This window comes from Mangifera indica, chromosome 2 (assembly GCF_011075055.1).
Source record: "Mangifera indica cultivar Alphonso chromosome 2, CATAS_Mindica_2.1, whole genome shotgun sequence".
NCBI classification, from domain to species: Eukaryota; Viridiplantae; Streptophyta; class Magnoliopsida; order Sapindales; family Anacardiaceae; genus Mangifera; species Mangifera indica.
The window spans coordinates 7,074,286-7,099,236 of NC_058138.1; the positions used below are offsets into that span (position 1 = coordinate 7,074,286).

The 24,951-nt window shown below is 31.8% G+C and overlaps 2 protein-coding genes across 3 annotated transcripts; both read left to right on the forward strand.

Annotated features, from left to right (window-relative positions):
• Positions 1-19,301: 19,301 nt before the first annotated feature.
• LOC123208501 (putative cysteine-rich receptor-like protein kinase 9) lies at positions 19,302-20,214 on the forward strand. The gene has a single exon (XM_044626039.1). It carries the CDS (start codon positions 19,302-19,304, stop codon positions 20,103-20,105), a length of 804 nt encoding a protein of 267 aa, XP_044481974.1. The 3' UTR covers positions 20,106-20,214.
• Positions 20,215-21,962: 1,748 nt separating this feature from the next.
• Positions 21,963-24,097, forward strand: LOC123209201 (cysteine-rich receptor-like protein kinase 10). Of its 2 annotated transcripts, none has more exons than XM_044627063.1 (5): positions 21,963-22,091; positions 23,131-23,231; positions 23,315-23,368; positions 23,492-23,642; positions 23,725-24,097. In XM_044627063.1, the coding sequence occupies exons 2-5, from the start codon at positions 23,182-23,184 to the stop codon at positions 24,031-24,033; spliced, it is 564 nt and encodes a 187-aa protein (XP_044482998.1). In that variant the 5' UTR covers positions 21,963-22,091; positions 23,131-23,181; the 3' UTR covers positions 24,034-24,097. The 2 variants fall into 2 exon arrangements, with proteins under 2 accessions (XP_044482998.1, XP_044482997.1); XM_044627062.1 differs by lacking the exon at positions 21,963-22,091 and adding an exon at positions 22,746-22,885.
• The last annotated feature ends 854 nt before the right edge of the window (positions 24,098-24,951 follow it).

A 24,951-nucleotide genomic window follows, 5' to 3' on the forward strand; every position in this document is an offset into this window, starting at 1 on the left:
TTCATTATAGAAAGTGTGAGGATATTAGAGTGAAAACATGAGTGCGAGTGTAGACATGTAAGAGAGTGTGTGAGGACTTTTATTATATATTTTTGAATTATTGACATGGTAGATCCAAAAAACACAAGTGTTGTGGAATGTTTGGGTAAAACTGAGGCTTTTGCAATGCAAGCAATCTAACGACAATTTGAACGACTTTTTAATGTAATGAGAAGTGTTAATGAGAGGTTGGATAGGTTAGAGAAACAATAAAATGATAGAGAAGGATCTAATATGAATAAGGAAAGAAGAAAGACACCTTTAGTGAGAGATGAAGATAAGATAGTCTCTGATAGTGAAGATGATAAAGAAAGTGATAGACAAATTACTTTAAAGAGCAAAAGAGGATGAAGATGGCATAGGAATAGTTTATACAAAGGAACTAGATAGTGTGATAGTAGCCTCAATAGTATTAATATGAAAATTTCACCTTTTCAGGGTAGAAATGATCTGGAAGTCTATTTAGATTAGGAAAGAAAGGTAGATCAGGTTTTTGACATCCATAATTATATGGAAGAGAAAAAGTTAAAATTAGCTGCTGTAAAATTCATCGATTATACTAGTATTTGATAGGACCAATACATAGGAATTTAGGTAAACTTATAGATACTTGTGATGAGATGAAAAGTGTGATGAGGTAGTGATTTGTTCTGGGCCCTTACCATAGGGATTTACTTCAGAAATGATAGAGGCTTAGGCAAGGGATTAAAAATGTAGAGGGTTATCATAAGAAAACTTAGATAGCCATGATTAGGGCTAATATAGAGGAAGATAAGAATACTACTATGACTAGATTCTTGAATGAGTTAAATAGGGATATAACAAATGTGGTGGAGCTACAACATTATGTTAAGTTAGAGGATTTGGTTCATAAGATGATTAAAGTTGAAAGACAATTATAGAGGAATGGTAAAAGAGATGTAGAATTCTATTTTAGCCCTTGGAAGCAAAATGTGTCTAAAGGAGATGAGAAATTACCTTATAAGCCCAAAGTCAAAAACTCTAAACTTAAGTGAGAGAAGTCTAGCCATGAAAAAACTAGTAATAAACCCGAACCACCCAAAAGAAATAGTGAGATCAAGTGTTTTAAGTGTTTGGGTTGGGGTCACATAGCCTCTTAGTGTCCTAATGAAATAACCATGTTGTTGAGGGAAAATGGTGAGTATGAGACTGAAGAAAAGTCTAGTGATGAATCTATGTCACTTAGGGTTGGATTCTAACTAAACTAAGTTTGAACTTCACCCAACTCGAGTTTGAGCCTAGACTCGACGAGCTGAGCTAATAGTGGCTCTAACTCGAGCTCATAAGCTATCGAGTTATTCGTGAGCTTAGCTTGAATAGGCTTAACAAGCCCTATATGAGTCAAGCTTGGTGAGCTCTAGGTCTACTGTTCAATGCTCATGTGACTTTTTCCCTTCTTTTCAATAATTTAGAACAAAATCGAGCTATAATAACTCATCTAATAAACTAAAAATGAATAAATATCATTATTTCAATCAAAATTCATCAAAATAACTAATATATATATATATATATATATATATATATATATATATATATATATATATATATATATATATATATAATAGAATTAATATGAGCAATATGAGAAATTTATGGTTGATGAATGAAGATGAAATAATAAAAAATAACATAAAGACAAACACCATAGATACTTACAAGAATAAGTGCTAAAGTACTTGCAAAGAAAATAACATAACCAGCTAAATTCCTCAATCTAGTATTAATCCTCGACTCATTATTTGCTAATAACGCCATTGTCCCAAGTGCAAATGATTCATAAACAAAAGTTAGTGCCCTTGCAAAATGGTATTTCTTAAAAGGGAATGAAACGGATCAGCAATCAAGCACATATACTTTGTTTAAATTTGAAAGGAATAAAATAAACTTTACATTTATAAACCAAATGAATTCATATATGTATTAATTAATTTGAACTTCTTTTTCTACATAAACAGATATCCAACAATGAATTCAACCCATTTTAGGATGCAAAAAGGATCATTCAAGTCATCTATGGCTACAAAAGTGTGATACAATTATACATGAGATACATATCATGAATAATTGTCATAATAATCTCCTATTGTGAGCATAATGTACCAAGCAACAAGACAACCTAGCCCAAGAATCTAGCAAATTACCATTGCTTTATACTTTCTTTGGTTAGTGCAAAAATTAATTTAATCAATACCATATTTTGACTTCATTTAAATGGAAACAATTTTCATCATTTTCTAAATCAATAAATCAAATACAAACTGAACACAAACCTCAAGCCTTTCTAGAGTCATGCTTCCTACTTTGACAATCATGACTCCTCAGTAATAGCCTACAAGTTTGGACTCTTGACATTAGAGTACTTAAAACAGAATAGGGATTAGCAAAACGGAATTAAAGTTAATACAAAATTATTAAAGAGCAAATGAAATACTAAAAACTATTAGAGATACGCAAAACCAACACATGAGATATTATATGCTCACTTGCTCTGGTTTCTTAATAGTAAGCGATTTGTTGTTTTGAAGAACAACAATATTGAAACTATTTCCAAAAAAAAAGAATTTCTATAAGAAACATGATAAGTAAATATCTAAGTTTGTGTATTAGAGAACGTCAGACATAAAAGAAACAGAAGATTGATGAATAAAGATGAAATAATCAGAAATAACATAGAGACAAACACCAGAGATACTTACAAGAATGACCTATATTGGAAATTTATGGTTTTTAATTACATGATTTATAGAAAGATGTTAAGGAAGTGAAAGAACTATATGTGGATGTCAAGAACATTTTCTTAAGCATAAAAAATGTAGCCATTCATCAACAAATATATTTTACCTTTTATTGTATTTTCATTTGTCTAGCAAAATAAGCTCAATAGTTTTAGCTTCATCTTCCATCTTTATGAAATTAAGAAGAAATAAGAAATATTAATCATACTAACAATAATTTAATGAAAAATAAATTTAAAAAACATGTAGTTGTAGTAAATAATTGTCTACCTAATCTTGTTTGGGAATATTATAAAGTGTTCTGATCCAATTAGCTCAATACATAAACATATTGACTGTTTCTAGTGATAAAGATGACCTGGACGTGTCAATCACTCTACTACTAACATTAAATGCACTCTCGAAGGCTACTATTGAAACATGAATAACCAAGATATCAACCACCAATCGTGAAAGTACTTTATACTTATATTGATTATCCTTCCACCAATGAAGTACATTAAATTCGTTTGAGTTAATATCATCAGGTATCTCAACACCACGTTCTTCAAAATGTTTCTAACTCAAATTTCACAGTTTGTTTTGAATATGTTCTTTCTTTACAATCCTTCAAACGTAGCCAAGTAAATCTAGACTGATATTGTTTATTTTAAGAATATCAAGAACTGCATGATTTGCCTACAAATTTCATAATAGAAGTTAGAATATATTATAAAGTTTCAATTAAGAACAATGATTTAATGTACCTGATGTACTTGATGATGCTTGTTGAGTTCTTGGTTGAGATTGTGGAAGTGCAAATGTAATTGGTGGATTGTTCGATGATATCATGTTAACGTATTCATTATACAACTTCTCTAAAGTTTGTTTGACATTTTCTATCTCTTCAGAGGTATTGTCTTTCCCATAGAATGAGAAATGTCAAAGTAATCATAGGAACTTTATCCTAAAACAATTACAAACCAAAATAATAAGTTAGAGACATTTTTGTTATATAAATATATATATAAAATATACGCAATCGATTTTAAGTTCATTATCGAGGATCCATAATGCTAGCAATCGTCATCAAAAAATTCACCTTGCCTCAATACTAATTAAATTTTTCAGACATTTTAGTCACTATCGTTGATATAGCATGATCTTCATTGAATTCCCGCTCTTGAAGGATCTTTTTTATTCTAAACACTTCCATGAAATGCCTATTAGCAGTTGTATACTGCAATTTAGAAATTAATTTGGTTATAACATTAAAAATTGGTAAAAACTTACAAACAACCTCCAATCTCTCTTACTCTTTCTTGGTTAGACAGTAAGTATAACTTGATTCAACAAACATATAGCAAGAAAAACCACTCTGAACTATAGTGTCGTAATTAGCATTTTATATGTACTATTCTAATGGGTAGGACAATCCAAAACTAATTTCCTCTATTTAATTCCACACTACATAGCAATGTTCACAATTTTTTTTTTTGTCTAGCCTTGCTAGCTCTTATGAACTTCCTATTTTCCCGAATATTATCTATGATGGGTTTTATCACAGCTACTCGGGTAGTGCACCTAACATGTAAAAGCTTTCCATCACAACAATGGTCTTTGCATTTGAACATCTTTTTTTAATCTCTTAATGCAACTATCATTTGCAGTAACATTGTTCATTGTGATAGTTTCCGCCTACAAACAAAATTATTGAACATTAATAAAATTTTATATATATATATATATATATATATATATTCTTCCAAAGAGTTTTCAAAGTTAAATTTACCTTATTCTCAATCTCCCAACCCTTTAAACACTCAAAAATAGTTGTTGCAATGTCAATTCCTTTCTTAGGTGGAGGTAGGTGTACAAAATTTATAATTTATTTATTTAAGGACCACAAATGGTCCACCCAATGTGCTATGATTACCACATACTCAATATTTTGGCAATCTGACTTCCAAAGATCAATTGTAATGCTAATCCTTCTGGTCTCTTAAAAAATCTTCTTTAACTTCATATGCTCTGCTTGATAAACTCTAATACAATCTATTTTTACTTGCTTCCTTCCAACTTTTTCGTAAAGAGGATTAAGAAGCTGACAAAAATTAATTGAATCAGGATGCTTGATGAAATTAAATGGCAATTCAGATATCATAACCATGTGAGCCAAGGCCTCTCAAACCTGAAACACCAACAATATAATCATTGTATTTGTTAATACAATTTATTTTATAACAATTTCATAGTTAAAATAAAGTAATTAACTAACCTCAAACTTACATTAGGATGCTCATAATTCAAGCTCGTCTTCACTACAGTCAAGGTAGGTAACCCTATTTTTGAATGCTCAAAGCCCAAAATAGTTTGTCCCCCCACGACTAAATTCATTCTCATTACTTTCTTCCTATCATCACATTGCCTTATATGCCTTATCAAATGGGTAGTAGCCCTAGTCTTTTGCAATTTCTACTTTCTCTTGTAATATTTGCATATTGTATATATAGAATCTCCAATAGTAACAAACATCTTTTTTGGAAAACACTCTCAAACAGCTGATATTTTCCTCTTCTTATTAGATAAAATAACAAAAGGTGGTGCTTCTGTTGGTCCTTCTAAATGTACAATTGCTTCATATTCCTCAGCCTTATCTAAAGCATCAAAATCTTCTATTGTAGTCATATCAACATCCATATCATCTATTCCAACCCCTTGAGTAGGAATAAGTGCTTCAATTTGCACTGACTTTTCCTTTATAGTTGTACGCATAGAAAGAGTTTTCATGCTAGTTGTAAATGCTTGCAATGAAGATCAATTTGCTTTAAATGATTCTACTCTTCTTGATGTCATATTCTATGTCACAATTAAAATTAGACAGTTAGTTGTTAACGTAATTAAGAGCATGAAACAATAACAAATTTGAACTTGACTTTTGAGCCCAAATCAAATATGGAAAAAGAGTTTTAGTTAAGAGATTTTTAATTTATAATAATAATGTTTACAATATTATTTCTAAGTAAATATTAGTAACTTTTATTAAGGTAATTGCTATGATACTGGACAATTCAATGATATTAGGTCAATACCAGAATGTATTTAGTATTCACTGATAAAAATGATCTCCAAACTTGAACATAAATGCCTTATAATAAAGTTCATTAGTCAAGCACCAAAATTGCTAAAAATTTCACAACATCATTTCCTACTTATTTTCAAGATTCAGATATAAATTTCTATTTCCCACATCCAGATCTCTAGTCACACACAAACTGATATAATCTAAATTTCAGCATTAGAATATTCCAATAAGATAAAATTAAATACCAAAATTACAAGCTAAAATCAATTCAATAAGAGCTAACATAGATTTTTGAGGTTGGTTAATTCCAAAATTACAAACCCTAATTTCAAAATTAGGGTTTAATCAATTCTACTAACAAATAAACAAATTCAAGTAAAAAAAATAACAAATAACAAACTTGTTAATTGTTATGTCCTTATGTTGTTGTTGTCAAACTGTTGAAGTTATCGCTATCAAATACAAAAGTCGAAAATAGAGATGATTCATGACTGGAGAACTAATGAAGTGCTTGACTTTGTAAGCTAGATGGGGTCGATTGGATTCTAATGTCATCGAGGTTCGATGGAGATGTAGATTGATGAGATTTTGTAAAGCTTAAAGAAGAAAAGAATTACAGAAGCTTTGGAAGAAAAAGACGTGTGCTTGAAGATGACTAATGAGTTTTGACATTTTTTTTTACTGCTGCTCACTAACTTTGACTAAAATTTATTAACAAAAAATTATTAATATAAAAAGTAGTTCTCACTTCTCAAAAAAAGTTTTGACATAAATTATTAATAAAAGCTAAGAAACGTCACCGTTTTTGGGTGAGCTAATATAGCTTGTGAGTTTAGTCGAGTTGTTCGATTTTGGGCTCGAGCTCAAGCTCTTTTATTTATATAGATAAAGTTCAAGTTCAAGTTCAAGCTTATTCATGTGTGGCTTGTTTCGGACTTGTTTGAACCAAGCTCAAGCTCTAGCTTAACTTGAATCCAACCTTAATACCAACATTGAAGGATGTTAGTGACGTTCAAGTAGAGCATTCAGTAGGGCATGAAGTTTTAATGTCGATGAGAGCCTTAAACATGCAATATAGGGTTGAGGATGAGATACAAAGAGAACATATTTTCCATACTCACTACCATGTTCAAAATAAGGTGTATACCTTAATCATAGATAGGGGGAGTTGTGTTAATATTCCTAATACTGAATTAGTTGAAAAACTTGACCTACTTACACTCAAACATCTAAGGCCTTACACGCTTTATTGGTTAAATGACTGTAGGGAGATCAAAGTTAACAAACAAGTGATAGTGGCATTATCCATTGGAAAGTACCATGATGAGATCTTATGTGATGCATTGCCAATGCATGTTGGGCATATCCTGTTAGGGAGGCTGTGGCAATTTAATAGGCGAATGATACATGATGGGTTTAAAAACCGATATTACTTCATGAAGAACAATAAAACCATCACATTTACACTATTAATACCTAAAGAAGTGTATGAGGATCAGTTGAGGAGAGAGAGTTCAAAGCAAAAACAAAAGAAGAGTGAGAATGATCAAAAGAGAGAGTGAGTAAGTGAGTGAGTGGAAAAGACAATGAGAGATTGAGTGATAAAAAAGGTGAGACCTAAGGCTTAAAAGAAAAAAATTGAGGGAGGAGAAAAAAAGAGCAAGAATACAAGAAAAAGAGAAAAAGAAAGTGAGCTTTTATGTAAAAGAGAGTAAGGTTAAAGCTGCACTTATGACTAGGCAACAGTTACTGTTGTTAGTTTATAAGGAAAACTTTTTATCTTTATCTGACATTGACATTTTTCTTTCTAGTGTTGTTGTATCTCTTTTATAGGATTTCAAAGACGTATTCTTAGACGAGGTATTAGATAGGTTGCCATTAATACAAGGGATCGAACATCAAATTGACTTCACACTCGGAGCATCCATACCTAACCGACTAGCCTATGGAAGTAATCCTAAGAAGACAAAAGAGCTTTAAAAGCAAGTTGAGGAGTTAATGAGGAAGGGATTTATAAGGGAGAACATGAGTTTGTGCACAATTCTAGTCATACTTATGCCTAAGAAGGATGGGTCATAGAGGATGTGCATTGATTGTCGAGCCATCAACAAAATCATTGTAAAGTATCACTATCACATTCCTAGGTTAGATGATATGTTAGATAAAATGCATGGATCATGTGTGTTCTCAAAAATACATATTAAGAGTGGGTATCACTAGATTAGGATGAAAAAGGAAGACGAATGGAAAGCCATTTTTAAAACTAAGCATGGTTTATATGAGTGGTTAGTTATGCCTTTTGGGTTGGCTAATATATCAAACACCTTTATGAGATTAATGAACCATGTCTTGTGTGCATTCATAGGTAGGTTTGTTGTCGTTTATTTTGATGATATTCTAGTTTATAGTAAGAGTCTAAATAAGCATGTAGGACACTTGCATAATGTGATAAGTGTTTTGAGAAAGGAAAAATTGTATACAAACATAAAGAAGTGTTCCTTTTGCATGAATTAAGTTGTGTTCTTAGGGTTCATAGTATCATCTAGAGGTGTTGAAGTGGATGAAGAAAAGTTTAAAGTTATTAGGGAGTGGCTAACACTTACATCCATTTCTCAGGTTATGAGTTTTCATAGACTAGTTAGTTTCTATAGGCATTTTGTAAGAGATTTTAGTACACTAGCTGTACCATTGATTGAGGTAATAAAGAAGACCGTAGGGTTTAAATGGGGTGAGGAACAAGAATGTGTATTTGCATTGATTAAGCATAAGTTAAGTTCTGTACCTTTACTTGTTTTTATCTTATTTTACTAAAATATTTGAAATTGAGTGTAATGTATCAGGTATAAGCATTGGAGCTATTTTAATGTAGGAGAGAAGACCCATAACTTATTTCAGTGAGAAATTAAATGGGGCAACCTTGAATTACCCTACGTATGATAAAAAATTGTATGCTTTAGTGAGGGCATTGAAGACGTGGCAACATTTCTTATGGCCTAAGGAGTTTGTCATTCATATCAACCACGAGTCCTTGAAACACTTAAAGAGACAAGGTAAGTTAAACTGTAAACATGCTAAACGGGTCAAGTTCATTTCCATAAGTCATTAACTATAAGCAAGGTAAGGAGAACATAGTTATTGATGCACTATCTTACATGTATGCTTTGATTACTACTCTAGATGCAAAGGTATTAGGATTTGAGTATATTAAAGATTTATATTCTTTAGATTCTAACTTTGCTAATGTTTATGCAGCATGCGAGAAGACGACTTTTGGAAAAGTTCTATAAGTATGATGGGTATTTGTTTAGGGAGTCAAAGTTATGTGTGCTTAGTAGTTCTTTACGAGAGTTATTACTGCCTGAGGTACATGAGGGTGGTCTTATGGGTCATTTTGGTATAATTAAGACTTTAGACATAGTAAAAGAACATTTCTTCTTGCCATATACGAAATGGGATGTTTAGAGAATATGTAATCGTTGTATTAAGTGTAAACAAGCCAAATCTAAAGTCTTGCCCTATGGTTTGTACAGTCTTTTACCAATACCTAGTGTACCTTAGGAAGATGTTTGTATGGACTTTGTTTTGAGGTTACTTAGGTTTAGGAAAGGTAGAGATTCAATCTTTGTAGTTGTAGATAGGTTTTCAAAGATGGCACATTTCATTCTGTGTTATAAAACTGATGATGCAACTAACATAACTGATTTGTTTTTTAGGAAAATAGTATGCCTACATGAGATACTGAGGAGCATTGTTTTTGATCGAGATATGAAGTTTTTGAGCTACTTTTGGAAGTTATTGTGCGGTAAGTTAGGTATTAAATTATTATTTTCTACAACATGTCACCCATAGACGGATGGACAAATGGAGGTAGTCAACAAAACTCTATCTTAGATATTGCATGCTATATTGGAAAAGAACTTGAAAACTTGAGAGGATAGTTTACCGCATGTAGAATTTGCATATAATATAGTTGTGCATTCATCTATTAGTTATTCACCCTTTGAAGTTGTTTATGGTTTTAATTCATTAACACCTTTGGACTTGTTGCCTTTACCTCTTAAGGAATGTGCTAGTTTAGATGGTAAAAGGAATATGGAGTTAATTCAAAAGATCCACGAGAAAGTTAAATAGAATATTAAAAGGTGAACTAAGCAATGTGCCAAACAAGCTAACAAAGGATGACAAAAAGTGGTATTCCAACTAGGTGATTGAGTTTGAGTTCGCATGCAGAAAGAAAGGTTTCCATCCCAATGGAAATCTAAGTTACACCCAAAGGGCGGTGGTCCTTTTCAAGTCCTTAAGTGTATCAATGATAATGCTTACAAAGTGGATCTTTTAGGTGAGTATAATTTTAGTTCTACATTTAATGTTTTTGACCTATCTCTTTTTGGCGATGCATATTTGAGGGCAAATCCTTTTCAAGAGAGAGGGGATGATAACGACAAGAAAGAGCAATTACCACATCTGGGAGCTCGGAATAGACCCAAGGAGTTGAACAAGTCTAATAAAGATCCTTTGCACATTCCAATTGGACCAATCATAAGGTCAATAGCTAAGAAGATACAACAAGCCTTAATTGGGCTTATTGAAGACTTGGCAACCAAGACAAGTTTGCTTAAAAAGGATTGGATACTTGAAGGATCTAAAAGAGAGGTTAATCTAATTCAAGCCCAAGTCTAAGAGTTCTTGTAATTTTGGCCCAAAGAAGTTTCAAGGGTGGCATCCAAGACTGCTTAAATAGGTTTAATGTTATGTTATTTTTTAATAATTTGTATTGGGTTAGAATTGTTACTAAAGTTCAAACCTTATTAATCGAGTTATGTGTGTTTAATGGATTAAGTTAATATTTGTTACAAACCCAATTGTTATCTTAATTTTAATTAGAGTTTTTGGATAGTTAAAGAGGAAATAGGCTTAGGAAATATGGAAGTCCATTGGGTCATAGATTAGGTTAGTCCATTTAGGGTTAGGATTGCTTACTATATAAATATCATTTTCTCATAATGAAGGGATAGATGACGTTTTTACACCAAAATTCATGTGCTTGTTGCCTTAATTCAAGATTTCATCATTCTTGATTTAATCTTCAAAGAACTTATCAAAAATTCGTTCTTGTGACGTTCAATCGCCTAATTATACCAAAGTTTGATTGCTTTCACATCAATTGGGTCAAAGTCTATCCAAATTTCAAAATTTTGATTCAATCCCAGTTATTTTTCATTTCAAATGTTGAGTTTTCGCATAGTATCACTAAGATTTGTGTCAACCAATATACACAGTTCAATAATGAAATTTATAGTGTGAACCTATCTATTCAAGTCAATGACATGAATAATATAAATGAGCACTATTGGAAGTTTCTTTGTGCATTCGTTTTGGAGTTTAGTAACATATAAGAAAGTGTAATGTGCATATAAATTTCATTTGAGTAAGACTAAGACAAATCAAAGGGCTTGGGTCAGCCGTGCATAACCCAAAGCTTCTTTTTTTAGCACGGTCCAACACGGCACTATTTACCATATTTAAAAAAATAAATAATTAATTATTATAAATATTAAGAAGAATTCAAAAAATTAATACGAGAACTCAAACATATTTATTAATATTATGAAAAATAAATAAATTAATGAATTAATATAGGGAACTCAAGCATTATAACTATTCATCATTAATGTTATAAGAAAACGAATCGATCAATGTAAACTTATTAATTATTTATTATTAATGATACAAAGAAATTAAATTATTATTATTATTTTTGATAAGTAATTAATTAGAAAGTTTTCTAAACATGATAGAGACTTAAATTCAAGACTTCTTTGTAAAAATTTTAATATTTTATCAATTTTATTAATTAATTTTTATAAGAAACCAAATTATTAACAATAAATCGTCATAGAATATCCAAAATATATTAATAAAAAAATCGAGAAAAAAATAAAAATATATAAATCATCGGATTGGCCTAGCACAGCCGAAAACTATTGGGTCATGTCATGAGTCTTCAAATCTTAATGGATTGACATGATTTGTTGGTACAACCGATGATGTTGGCCCTGAGACGGCTCGTTGACAAATTTATCTTAAATTCTAAATCACAAAAGATGAATATTTTTTAATCATTTTAATTCAGTACAAGAATTTATAAGATGATGGAACAACAACATCATACTTGCGGTTGAAAGGTTCAAAATTACATTTAATCATTTAATTTTGAATGAATTTTCTCATTGATGAGATGTAGCGTTTGTCTACACAGTAAAAATAATTTCTGAATTTTCTAAAAAATGAGCATTTGTCAAGGATTAGAGGCTGACAAAAAATCACTAGTAGCCCCCTGTGTTGTTTTCAAACTGGAAAACGCAAATCTCTTCAAATAAATACAACATACACTACGTACTGTCAATAATAAAAGAAGACTATATTTAAATGATTGATAAAAAAAAGAAAAATATATATTTGTTGACAAATAATTTCTTGTTAATAAATGCTATAAATATATTGTTGGTCTTAACAAGTGCATAAGTATAATGAACGTATGGTTATGGAGTCTTTTCCAATGTATTTTGCTCTATTTGTTAATCATATTTAGTGCCGAATTAGCTTTAGTAAATATTGGATAAATAAGTTTATGCCGAATTTACAACAAGAGGCTTCACTCCACGAAGTCCCTTAACAGGTGTTTGTTTTCCTAGAAATTAAGAAGTCAGCCTGGAATGGCTTAATCCGATCCCAGCAAGTTTGAGGCGATTTGAGCTAAAATTGAGCTCATAGTACTCAGTTTAAGCTTGAACTTCTTGAAATTAGTACAAAATGTTACTAAAAAAACTGTAAACGAAGTAAACAATATCATGATAGGAATAAACAATATTCACTAAAAAAACAAGTCTTTAATGAGAAAAAATTAGCGACGGGATTTAATGTCTGTTTTATCTTACTGCACTTATGATTACGAAAGGGAATATCAATTTATTCTCTGATTATTTTATAAAATTTTCTTTTTTTTGTTTCAGTAGAAATTCTTAATTTATTACTGTATTAACCTAATTTATTTTGACCAGTTGCTGGATAGAAAGACTTAAGGCCCCTGAGGCTCGTGCCAGTAAGCCTATATTTTTAATTTATCTATCATGTTCTATATGATAAAAATTTTTCAATGCTACGTATTGCATGACATCTTGACGAGTGGTTTATATAGCATTGAATGACCTGATTTAATATGATTTACTTGCATCTAAGAACTAGGAAGCCATACTATTGTACTATGTATTAAATCAAAATGGGTTTAATTTGTGAAACTTAAGAATACTTTCTTGCTTTAGGGATTTATTGGTGTTGAAGGTGATGGAATGGCAGATATGGTTTTTTGCTGCGTTCCAGAAATGGATATTGACAAACGTAGGACGGTACAATGTTTGTTCTTAATACCGTAGTAGCTTGTATTTATTTCTTGTTGAGATTCTTTGTTGAATATATTTTTTTTTTAATCTTTGCAGTTATACCAGTATATTGTTTTAAAGTGGAAAGAGCACCATGTATCCTGGACTGCCTTGTCAATACTACATTCAACTGCTTTTTGCATCACATGAAATCTTGCATTCTCGTTATCTTCAATTAAGTACTTTGCTTGGATTCATTTTAACAACCTTGGAATGCACTATGAGCTTCAAATGTTCAAATTCTTCTATAGTAACATAGTAATATACTCAATGTTATTGATCATATTTTGAAAATCAAAATTTCATCATCAGTATGCCTCATACTATAATGATAAAACATGTATTGCTAATTTAGTGATTGCTAAATATAGCTATATGACATAAATATGCATCAACAATAGAAATATTTATCATTAATATTTTGTATAATAACTGATATATATTGTCTAATGACAGTTATATATGTCGTTGATATTATGCTTAGTCACCAGTAAATATTGTTGTAACAACGAGAGTATTCATTGTTATTATTATTTTCAATGATTAAATTTAGTGAAGGATATATTCATGTTATTACTAACAATGAAACTTACAATTTTCTTTATTTATATTAACGACGAGACTTTTTTTTTATCGTTAAGACTTTTAACAGTGAAGGTTATAACTAAGGTTTTTAAAATCGGATCGGAGTAAAAACTGTTTTAAGTACTAGTTTCGATCGGATCGTTTGGACTGGCCGGTTCGACCGAAATTCTAGTTATATATAATAACCTAAAAAAATTATAGTTAATTACATGTGTTTTACATACTAAATTTTATGTTATGCATACTTTTCATAATTAACAAAATATATGTATTATTAAACATTAATTTAATAAATAATAACCGTTAACTTTGCATCAAAACAAAACATATGTATTAAAAAAATCAATTCAACAACCATATGCATTATTGAACACCCAAACAAAACACAAATCTAATATATGCATTAAATAAAATATAACACTAACCAACCAACACAAAAATTATTGAACAAATAATATTCTATTCAACATTTAGCAAAACATATACAAAATATAATTCGTTTAATATAAAGTTTAATAAATGAGTAATTAATCATTCTTCATCATCACTAATGGTGAAAGATTCTGTCATCGCTTCTGTTGTACCTTCCATAATTTATTTAGCTTCTACAACATCATCTTCAATAGCATTATTTACAAAATTTATAGTTGAATTTTTTATTTTCTTTTACCCTAAAAATCAATCATTTATGCAAGTATGTAAATATTTGTATAAGTGCCAAAAAAAAGTTTTTACCTAAAAAATTATGGGAAAAATCATAAATCGTTTGATCATTATTGATGGGAATTGATCCCTCTCTATAAAGTATTTGATCCAATTCATCTGCATTAAGTTCACTAAACTCCTCTTCCTCATCCACTATCTATAAGTCGGTTTTATCAATACTTTTATAATTAATTAGATCAAAATTTGATTTCTTGTAACATAACCTAAATAGTCAAAATGAGAAAAAGTAAAGAATTAAAACATTAAAGAGCAATATACCAATCAACATGATATACCAATATAACTATTAAGCAGGGTAAAATTATATTGTAAATAATCAATTGACATGATAAAATACTCGTAATAAAAATATTAAAAAATATAATGATACATAAATAACAATTGTGTTACCTATTTTGCAACCGTAAGCTATAATAAATGAAAACAAGATTATTTACACGTTAATGCTCTAATCTATTTCTCCTCTTAGTATGTATGCGTTCAAAAATACTCCAATTACGCTCATAGCCTGAAGATGTTGAAGTTTGACCGAAAATTTTAATTGTAAGCTTCTGTAAATTAGGAATATTGTATCCATATGTTCTCCACCATTCATCTGGTACAAAATAATATATAAATACTTATGTAACAGAATTTTATAAATTAGAAAAATAATTGAGACATAAAAAAAGTATAAATTCATACCAGGTCGCGTGGTTTTGCACGTTTCAATAGCAAGCTGACGTGAGAAACTCGCCTCACAATTGCAAAACATTCGACTCTCTTCCACTAACTTTGCCTTACTAACATTAAACATACATGTTTTACTCTCAACAACATCCAGGAAACCCTGTAATACCTTTGGTTTTGTGTAGAAAGATTCGTGATCATACTGAAAGGCAGGATTCAAGTAATATGCAGCTGCATGAATACTTTGACGCGATGTCCTATCCCACCTCAACTTGATTATTTGAGTATAAGGCTTGTATAATTTCTTTTTATTCTTGAACAACTTCTTTACCCCTAACCTAGCTTTATACATTCCATCATAAACATATCCTAATGAAAGTCTCTCATCTGAGTCTACAATACAAAGTGAATGCATCAGAGAACCCACAACTTTTACAATTATTCCTATTTCATTCCAAAAATCATTATTCAGAATTATGGTCATAACCTCTTTGGCTTGATTACTCTTTGCATAGTTGGAATCAATAAAAAATCTATCAGTGATCATCGCTTGTAAGTCATGCATATAATAAAAATGGCTTTGTAATGCGATGAAAGTCGTAGCAAACCGGGTTGCATCAGGCCGTATAATTTCTCTCCATCCTTCTTTTTTCCTCAACCAAGTTATCAATAATGTATGATTATAAATAAACTTTGTCACAAGAGATGCACACTTGGAAATTCTAACAATGTGATCCATTTCACCAATATCTTTCAAAATCAAATTAATACAGTGTGCTACACAAGGTGACCAAGTAATATTTTTATATTTTTCACACAATAATCCTCCAGTTGCTTTATAATTAGCTTAATTATTAGTCACATAATGGACAATGCTCTTAGGCCCAACCCATAATACTATTTCCTCAAACAATTGAAATAATGTATCCGCCCCCTTTACAACATTAGATGCATCCACTAATTCGATAAAAAAAAAATCCCTTTTGGACAATATATTAGAAAATTTATCAACGACCTACTAGAAATGTTTGTCCAACCATCAACCATTAGTGTACAACCAACATCTTCCAAATTTTTTCTGTAACTATCAACAAGTAATTGCACTTCCTTTTTTGAATCATTCAACAAATTCACTCGTGCTTCATAATATGTTGGTTGCTTATATCCAGACCCAATTGCAGTTATAACATCTAATATAGGTTGGAAATAAATAGAATTTAATGCATTAAGAGGGATGCAAACATCATATAAGAACCTCACAACAGCCATGTTGGCTCTCTATTTAGCTTCTTTTCCAGCTAAAACACTCCTTATTGAAGGTTGAGCCCCACTAGTAGTCATTAGAGCAAAAAAATCACCAACCCCAATCGGTCTTTTTCTTTTTGAATCATTTGTAAGTCTAATTTGTTTTCTAGAAGATCCAGTACCAGTATTACCTTCAGGCATGTTCATAGGAGGAGACAACCCTTCAAATTCTTCAACTGCAATATCATCCTCAAATGAAGGTATAGTTGCACTAGCACCAAAAAAAGTTGCATGCCTACGAAATTCTTGTCTTTATTTTTTGTTGCAATCTCATCTAATTCTAATGCATTCACCATTTGATATCTAACATCATGAGGAACTTTAGTGCATGGACCAACATCTCTTTTTTTCCCAACCAAATGTTGTTTCATTCCATATATACCACCCCCTCTAGTTGTCTTACCACAATATAGACAATTTAACAATTTTCTACTATTCTCATCTACACTTTCAGAAACATGTGCCCAAACAATATCACTTTTCACTCGATATAGTGTTGAAGAACCCAAGATCCAGATGATGACATACTTCTACTTGACTTATCTGTTGCATATAAAAATAACAATAAAATCAGAATACCAATTAATATATATATATATATTCATTAAATATATAGTAAGCGTTGAAAATAGAAAACTTTTATAATTTTAACATACATAACCATACATTCGTTATAAACAATAATATTCATAATTTGATCATCAAGTTGGCTTAATGGAATAAAATTGTCATACATTGATTTATTATATATAAATAGAGTATCACATAAGTTTGATAGTCAACTTTCAAATTCTTGTAAACTAATCACATTATGAATAAAATACATTCAGTTCAGACATCTAATACAGATACATAATAAAATTATAAATTAACAATAACATATTGAATTGATAAAAATAATAAGTTAATTACAAATTAACAATAACAAATTGACCTATTATTAAACACCAAGAATCATAACACAAATTGACAAGCACCAAAGCCATAACACAAATTGACAAGCACCAAAAGCTAAAACCTGTTAATTTAAAATTTAAAATATCACAATGTTGATTTACTGTATACTATTTGACCACATTATTAGAAGAAAAAATAAAAAAAAAACACTATACAATATGCTTTAGAGTTAAAACAAATTGTATATAAAACAAACATTTTAATTTCAACAAACCATTTACAAAGCACAAATAGACTTAATTTAAATACTGTTTGAACGTTTTTGCATTCTTTGCTTCAAATAGTATATAAAGTTTATATATAACTTATAAAATTGTGCTTAAATAATTATAAACAGTGTTGCTGGCTGAATATCAAATAATAATTTAAGTAAATTATGTAATAGAATTTTTTTGGCTGGCATTCCAAGATAAATAGTGTTGCTGGCTGCTCCTTGCAAATAGCAATAATCAGGCTTAATATTATAAACAAACAGTGTTGCTGTCTGAAGTTCAAAAGCTTACTATTATAAATAAACAGTGTTGCCGGCTGAAGTTCAAAGCTTAATATTATAAACAAAAAGTGTTGCCGGCTGAAGTTCAAAGCTTAATATTATAAACAAACAGTGTTGCCGGCTGAAGTTCAAACAAATAGTAATAAATTTGGTTCAGTCGCTTCAAACAAAAGCAACACTGTGCCTGTATAATTTAGATTAATAATAAATTTGGTTCAGTCGCTTCAAACAAAAGCAACAAATAGTAACAGTGTTGCCGGCAAACGCAAGAACTTTGAACTTCAAACAAACTTCCAACTATAAACAAACAGTTCACAACGCCTTACAAAAGATCAGTCTGCCGTTGTTTCTGTTGATATATAATCGCCGGTCACAGCAGCAACAGGAACTCGGCGTCGTCAGCCGCCGTTGGAGCCTGAGAAGTTGCCATGAAAGGTTCCAAATATAGCCCTAGATACTCTTGTCTTGTGAGCCTGTAAAAAAATCACCAACCCCTGGACGTCGTTGTCGTCATCGTCGGCAGACGTTTAAACCGTCGTCGGAAAGAGCTGCATCACCGGAGAGAAGTTGGACGATGTTGTCGCCTGCAGGAACTCCTTTTCTGCTGCCTGCACAGCAAGGAAGAAGAAAGCAGAAGCAAATAAACAATTTATTTTACATGCAAAACCTTGAACCGGAAACAACATTAACCGGTTGGACCGCGGTTTAGGTGAGAGTCGGAGGTTTGACCGCGGTCCAACCCGATTCTAAGGTTAAACGCTTTCTTCTTCTATAGAACTCGTCTACAGTTCCGGTTCACAGTCCGGCTGGTCGAACCGTCCGGTCCGGTCCGGTTTTGCATTCCATGGTTATCACGATGGGTGACGAGAGGATTTTTCTCATTACTAATGATGGGATATGTAATTTTAACAATTATTTTTTCCATCATCAAAGCCTTATGTCTTTGTAGTGGTTGTTGACAAAATTTTAGATAGAGAAATAAATCAATTTTAAACTACACTCCCAAACTCGGATCCGGCCCTTGGTCAAAAGTTGAATCTATAGTCAAAGCTAGAAATTTCCTTGCTTTGTCACAAATTAATTGAATTAATGAGCCTTATGTTTTTTGCTTTGTCACGAGGCACAAGAACACCTAATTTTACCATCTATGCAATGTTAAAAATAATCAAGAACTGGGCGATTTCCTGTTGAAAATATCTCCCACTAAAGTCTCTCAGAACTGCTTTTTTGTATGTTATATCAAAGATCAGCAGAAGGCGTGGAATATGATTCTTATATTTGTTTATCTTCTAAGCTTGCTGCGCTTCGTCGTAGAAGCTAGTCCAACATATCTTGTCCATCACTGCCTGAACACCACTTTCAACAACGGCAGCGCCTATCAAACAAACCTCGAACTTTTCTTGGCTGATCTTGCCAGGCAGGGCTATCTCGACGATAAATATTCCATCGGTTTCTACAATGCTACCAAAGGCAATGACCCTGACAAGTTGTATGCCTTCTTTCTTTGCCGCGGCGATGTCAATAAGGAAATCTGTCAATTCTGTGTTAATGTAGCAACCAAAAACTTAATTACTGATCTTTGTCCTTCTGGAGAACAAAGTATAATATGGTACGATGAGTGCCTTTTCCGCTATTCAAACGAGTCCTTCTTTTCTACCATGAGCCAATATCCCTCATTTGTCATGTGGAATGTGCAAAACTTTACTGGCGGTACAGACATATTTGGTGAGAAACTTAGAAGTTTGTTGACCGAGGCTACGGCTGAGGCTGTAAACACTTCCAAAATGTTTGCAACCAGAAAGGTTAATTTGGATGTTTCTCGTACACTGTATGGTCTAGTGCAGTGCACGCCGGACCTGTCGAAATTTGATTGCAATAGTTGCCTTGAAGCAGCTTTTCCAAATTTAATGACATCAAAGGTAGGATCAAGAGTGCTGTCTCCAAGTTGTATTGTCCGCTACGAACTATACCCGTTCTATAATGAAACAGAGCCACTGGCACCTCCACCTCCACCTCCAATTCCTTCCAAAGGTAACGTTAGAATACAGTTTACTGAATTCCTCAAGTAATAATTAATGCCATTTTGCCTTTTTTACTTAGAGCTCACACACTTACGGTAAGAAGACAGAATTAATCCAATGAAAAAATAAATTTCCAATTGTATATATAACGAAAACATAAAAATTCACAAAGTTTTCATTTGAATCTTTTTTTTATTTTATAATTGAAAAATAGTCAATATACATATATATTTTTGGGTGGGTGATTTGACTTCTATACATAAGGTGTCTCAAGCTTGTAGTAATCATCATCAAAACAATTTAAAGTACTTAATATTAAGGATTATTTAAAATCAGTGGGTGGTTACGGATATCGGAGTTTAGAAATTCTGTCTCACATTTTAAGAATTTCATTTTAATTCTGATTTTAGGAATTTCACTGTGCATGATATTTTGATATGGGTTAAATAAATTTAAATTGTAAATAAGAATATTTTTGTTTGCAAGGAAAAAAAACAATATGGGTAGGTGTTAGAAGACAGAAAAAAAAACAATAGGCGCGGCAGGATTGGCAATTATAGTACTTCTGCTGGGCTCTTTCCTTCTGTGGAGAAGACAGAAAAGAGATAAAGGTAATTTATTTATAACTTTGCATTAAGAGAAGATTAAGTCTCTTCATTTTATTTAACCTAAGGAAAAAAAATAATAGATGTTCATTCATAGAAACTGATGATATTACAAAAGGTAAATAAGTGAATTTATATACAAAAGCAGCTCAATAAGTGGTGATAAATATGGTTAAATGTTCAAATAGTTTTATATGTACCGCCAGTCTAACCTAAACTTTTGAATATCTTGTTATATATAAATTGTTGGGTAAGGGGTAGGTGTTAGATTGTAAATGTAAGGAAAAGTCTCACCCTTTAAACTAGTTTTTGGGTGAGAGAGGTCCAGTAGCACCAAATAGTTGTATCAGAAAATGATTGTAGCAACTTCACCCAAGAGTTTATATGTGCACAAGGTACCATGAAAGCTAAATGCTTAAGCTGATAATTAGAGGAATCACTTAATATCTCATGTATTTCAAAGACCAACTAGGTCACATTTCTTACATTCCTTGCCCTATGTGAGAGTCACATACAAGTCTTACTTTGTAAATTTGCATATTGCCCACTCCACTCTTGGCGTGATTCAAAACCTTGTCCCTCTGATACCACATATGTACAATGTATCATTAGAGCTAAAAGTTTAAGCTAGTAGATAGAGGAAACCTTTAATATCTCGTGTTATTAGGACCAATGAGGTAACGTCTCTCACATTAGTTGTCCCATATGAAGGCCAAATGTGGGTTTTACTTCACTAATTTGTACACTGCCCATCATTCACCATCATTACAGACTTTGAAATTATTAATCACATCATGATTGTTACATTTGGTGTTAAAATGATAATGTCTTCAGAGATTTTAATATTGATCAATACTAGCCTTGGACCGTAAGGCATAAACAATAATATGATGTAACATAATATTCTAGCACTTATCGTCATAATTTTCCTTTAAAGATTTGATCATTCAAAGGAAGAAATTTTGGTTGCAAAGCAAATTTCTATATTTTTTTTTTCACTCTAACCCTCCCCTTGTCTTCTCTATTTAGTTTCCCTAACATTTCTTATCCATTGATTTCTCTTTCTCAACCACATTTATGGCTATCTATGTAAACATGCTGTCAAAGTACTAGTATCTAGCCTACAATAATAATGTCACAAGATCTTAAAAAATTTTGGTAAAATAAGAGGATTGATTAGTCCTCCCTATTTTATCTAATTTAGCAAAATTAAGTGTGTCTTGTAGTGGAGAAATCAACCAGTGATCATGAAGTTCAACTACGTCGCTTGGGAGAGGGCAGCGTTGGAGGTGATTCTTCATATGATATATTACAAGGACATGAATCTCAAGAGTTTCCTCATTTTCCATTAGGCATCATACTAGAGGCCACACAAAATTTTTCTGATGAAAATAAGCTTGGTGAAGGTGGGTTCGGCCCTGTGTACAAGGTACGTGTAATTGATTTTTATTTGTTTAAGAGGCTTTGATCTATTTAGACATATAATGTACTTGAAGCAAGCCAAACTTAGTCTTGGGCTTGCTCAAGCTCAACTTAGCATAAAAGAGTCTTGTTTGAGATGGGGGCTTATGCTAAAGCTCTGGTCAGTATTATAAACTCAATGTTGTTTTGGCTTCAAAATAATATTGTATATGTTTTGAACTTATAAATGATTATTTTGATTTGCAACACCAATTCAACTTCTGTTGAATGTTTTCTTTTATTAGAGAACATAAACTTAAAAAAACAATTATTTTTAATTTCAAAACATGTATAATGTTGTTTTGGTTATTACTCATTGGCTAAAAAGAAATTGTTTTCCTAGGATTATTAGTTGCTCATGAGCCTAACAAGTTGAGTCTCCTTGGCTCGAGCTCAAGATCAATAACTTTGCATACCCCCCACTGGTCTCAACCCACCTCCAATTGTTATATTGTGTAAAACCATTTTATATTAAATGATCCATTTTCATTGTAACATAAAATTTCTTACTTTTTTCTCAGTTGTTATAACATAGTTACTAATTATTTCAGGGAATATTAGTGGATGGTAAGGAAGTTGCAGTGAAGAGGCTTTCAAGAACTTCTGGGCAAGGGCTAAAAGAGTTAAAAAATGAAGTTACTTTAATTTCCAAATTACAACACAAAAATCTTGTGAGACTCTTGGGATGTTGCTTAGAAGGGAATGAGTCAATGCTTATCTATGAATACATGCCCAACAAAAGCCTTGACTTCCTCCTTTTTGGTTCGTTCTAAAACTTAATTTATTTGTTTATTTTTTTGAGAATCCATAAATGCCCTCACCTACTTCGCAAGCTCAATTTCAAAACTATAGCCTTTAACAAGCCCTTTTCATAAGTGGAAAGTAGTTAATTATGACTTCATTAAGTATGCAGATGATAGTGCAGAGGTTTAAATTAACTTGCTAATGTTGGCTATAACTGATTAATGGAAAGCCATGTTTAAAACTTGTATTTACTTTATGTTCAGATTCAGCTAAGAGCTCAAAACTAGACTGGAAAAGACGTATAAGCATCATTAATGGCATTGCACGAGGTCTATTGTATTTGCATGAAGATTCTCGACTCAAAGTTATTCATCGCGATCTCAAAACTAGTAATATTTTATTGGATAATGAGATGAATCCTAGAATATCAGACTTCGGAATAGCTAGAATATTTGGTGGAAATCAAAACGAAGCTAACACGAAGACAGTTGTTGGCACATAGTAAGTGCATTACAATTCTTCCCAATCTTACTTTCTACCATGATTTCTCATATAAGAACATGAATACAAGCAAATCATTTTCCATTAGATTGAGTATTATGTTGTTTTTCCAATGTGTAACAGTGGATACATGGCTCCAGAATATGCCATGGAAGGATTATTTTCGATTAAATCTGATGTTTTCAGTTTTGGAGTTCTTTTGCTTGAGATTCTGAGTGGGAAAAAGAACAGTGGATTCTATCTTTCAGAACATGGCCAAAGCTTGCTTAATTATGTAAGTCCAAATCCTTAATCTTCACATTGAACATACAATGATCTTTGTTAATGGTTTACCAGATGAATATGTGATATCTTAGGCTTGGAAGCTATGGTGCGAAGGACGTGCATTAGAGCTAATGGATCCCGTTTTGGTGCATTCATGTGTGCCAGCTGAATTATTGAAATACATGCATGTTGGATTGTTGTGCGTTCAAGAAGATCCGGCAGATAGGCCTATCATGTCATCTTTAGTGGTCATGTTGGCAAGTGATACAATAGTGCTTCCTAAACCAACCGAACCTGCATTTTCTGTTGGTAGAGTTGTCAATTTAGCTCAATCTTCATCAGATGGCAATGTTTCCTCCTCCAAGAACAAGGTAACCCTTTCAAGTGTTTCACCTCGATGACAATTGTTCTATGGATAATTGCATTAATGTAAATTTCCTCTATTATTGAAAGCTACAAAAGTATGCTATGGAAATTTCGGCAATTTACTACCTTATTCCTGTATTTATTTTAGTCACGGCTTGGAGTAACAGTTATTTAATCAATTTGTTGAAAATGCTAGACTAATTTCCGAATAACCTCTCGATATTTTGATTAAGCAAAACGGATGTATTTTGGAAGGATTTCAAAAACACGCCGTTTGACTTTTTTTTCATGCTCTACGCCAACTTTATCTACAAAATTCTGTTAAAGTTTAAAAGCAACCCCACATTCTTCACATCCTCCCTCAAACAGAAAGTATATCATGCTTGTAGAGAAGAATGTGTAAGCATGAGAAATATACAACTTTTTTTTCCTGCGCAGTTTAACAGTGACACTGGTAAAAAAAGATTATTAACAGTGATTAAAAAAATAATCCTCCCCGAAGCACAGTTTAAACAATTCTCCTTGAGAAATCTCTTTCATCAAGCACAACTACCACAGTATTCCTTACACAGATGAGACTACAGAACTCTTATCAGTTTCACACCATTCTATCACCTTAAGCTTGTCCCTTAAGTATTTGAATTTGACGGCAGGTAATGGCTTTATTAAGATATCTGCATTCTGATGTACAGTTGGCACATGGTTGACAGCCAGTAGATCCTTAGCAATTAGCTCCCTAATATAATGCATATCAACCTCCACATGCTTTGTTCTACTGTGAAAAACAGGATTGCAGGCCAAGGACCCTGCACTTTAATTGTCACATACTTAAGCCTGATTTAAGTACAAGCCTATTTCATTTCTATGAGCTTCAAACCCCAAAAAATATCTCAACTCACCAAGATTTTTAAGATCAAACTTTGAATTCAAATCACTCACCAGCTCCTGTATAA

Coding starts and splice junctions, on each gene's coding strand:
- LOC123209201 (XM_044627063.1), top strand. CDS start 23,182: ATGGCATTGCACGAGGTCTATTGTATTTGCATGAAGATTCTCGACTCA. Junction 23,369..23,491: donor AAGACAGTTGTTGGCACATA/GTAAGTGCATTA, acceptor AATGTGTAACAG/TGGATACATGGCTCCAGAAT. Junction 23,643..23,724: donor GCCAAAGCTTGCTTAATTAT/GTAAGTCCAAAT, acceptor GTGATATCTTAG/GCTTGGAAGCTATGGTGCGA.
- LOC123208501 (XM_044626039.1), top strand. CDS start 19,302: ATGATTCTTATATTTGTTTATCTTCTAAGCTTGCTGCGCTTCGTCGTA.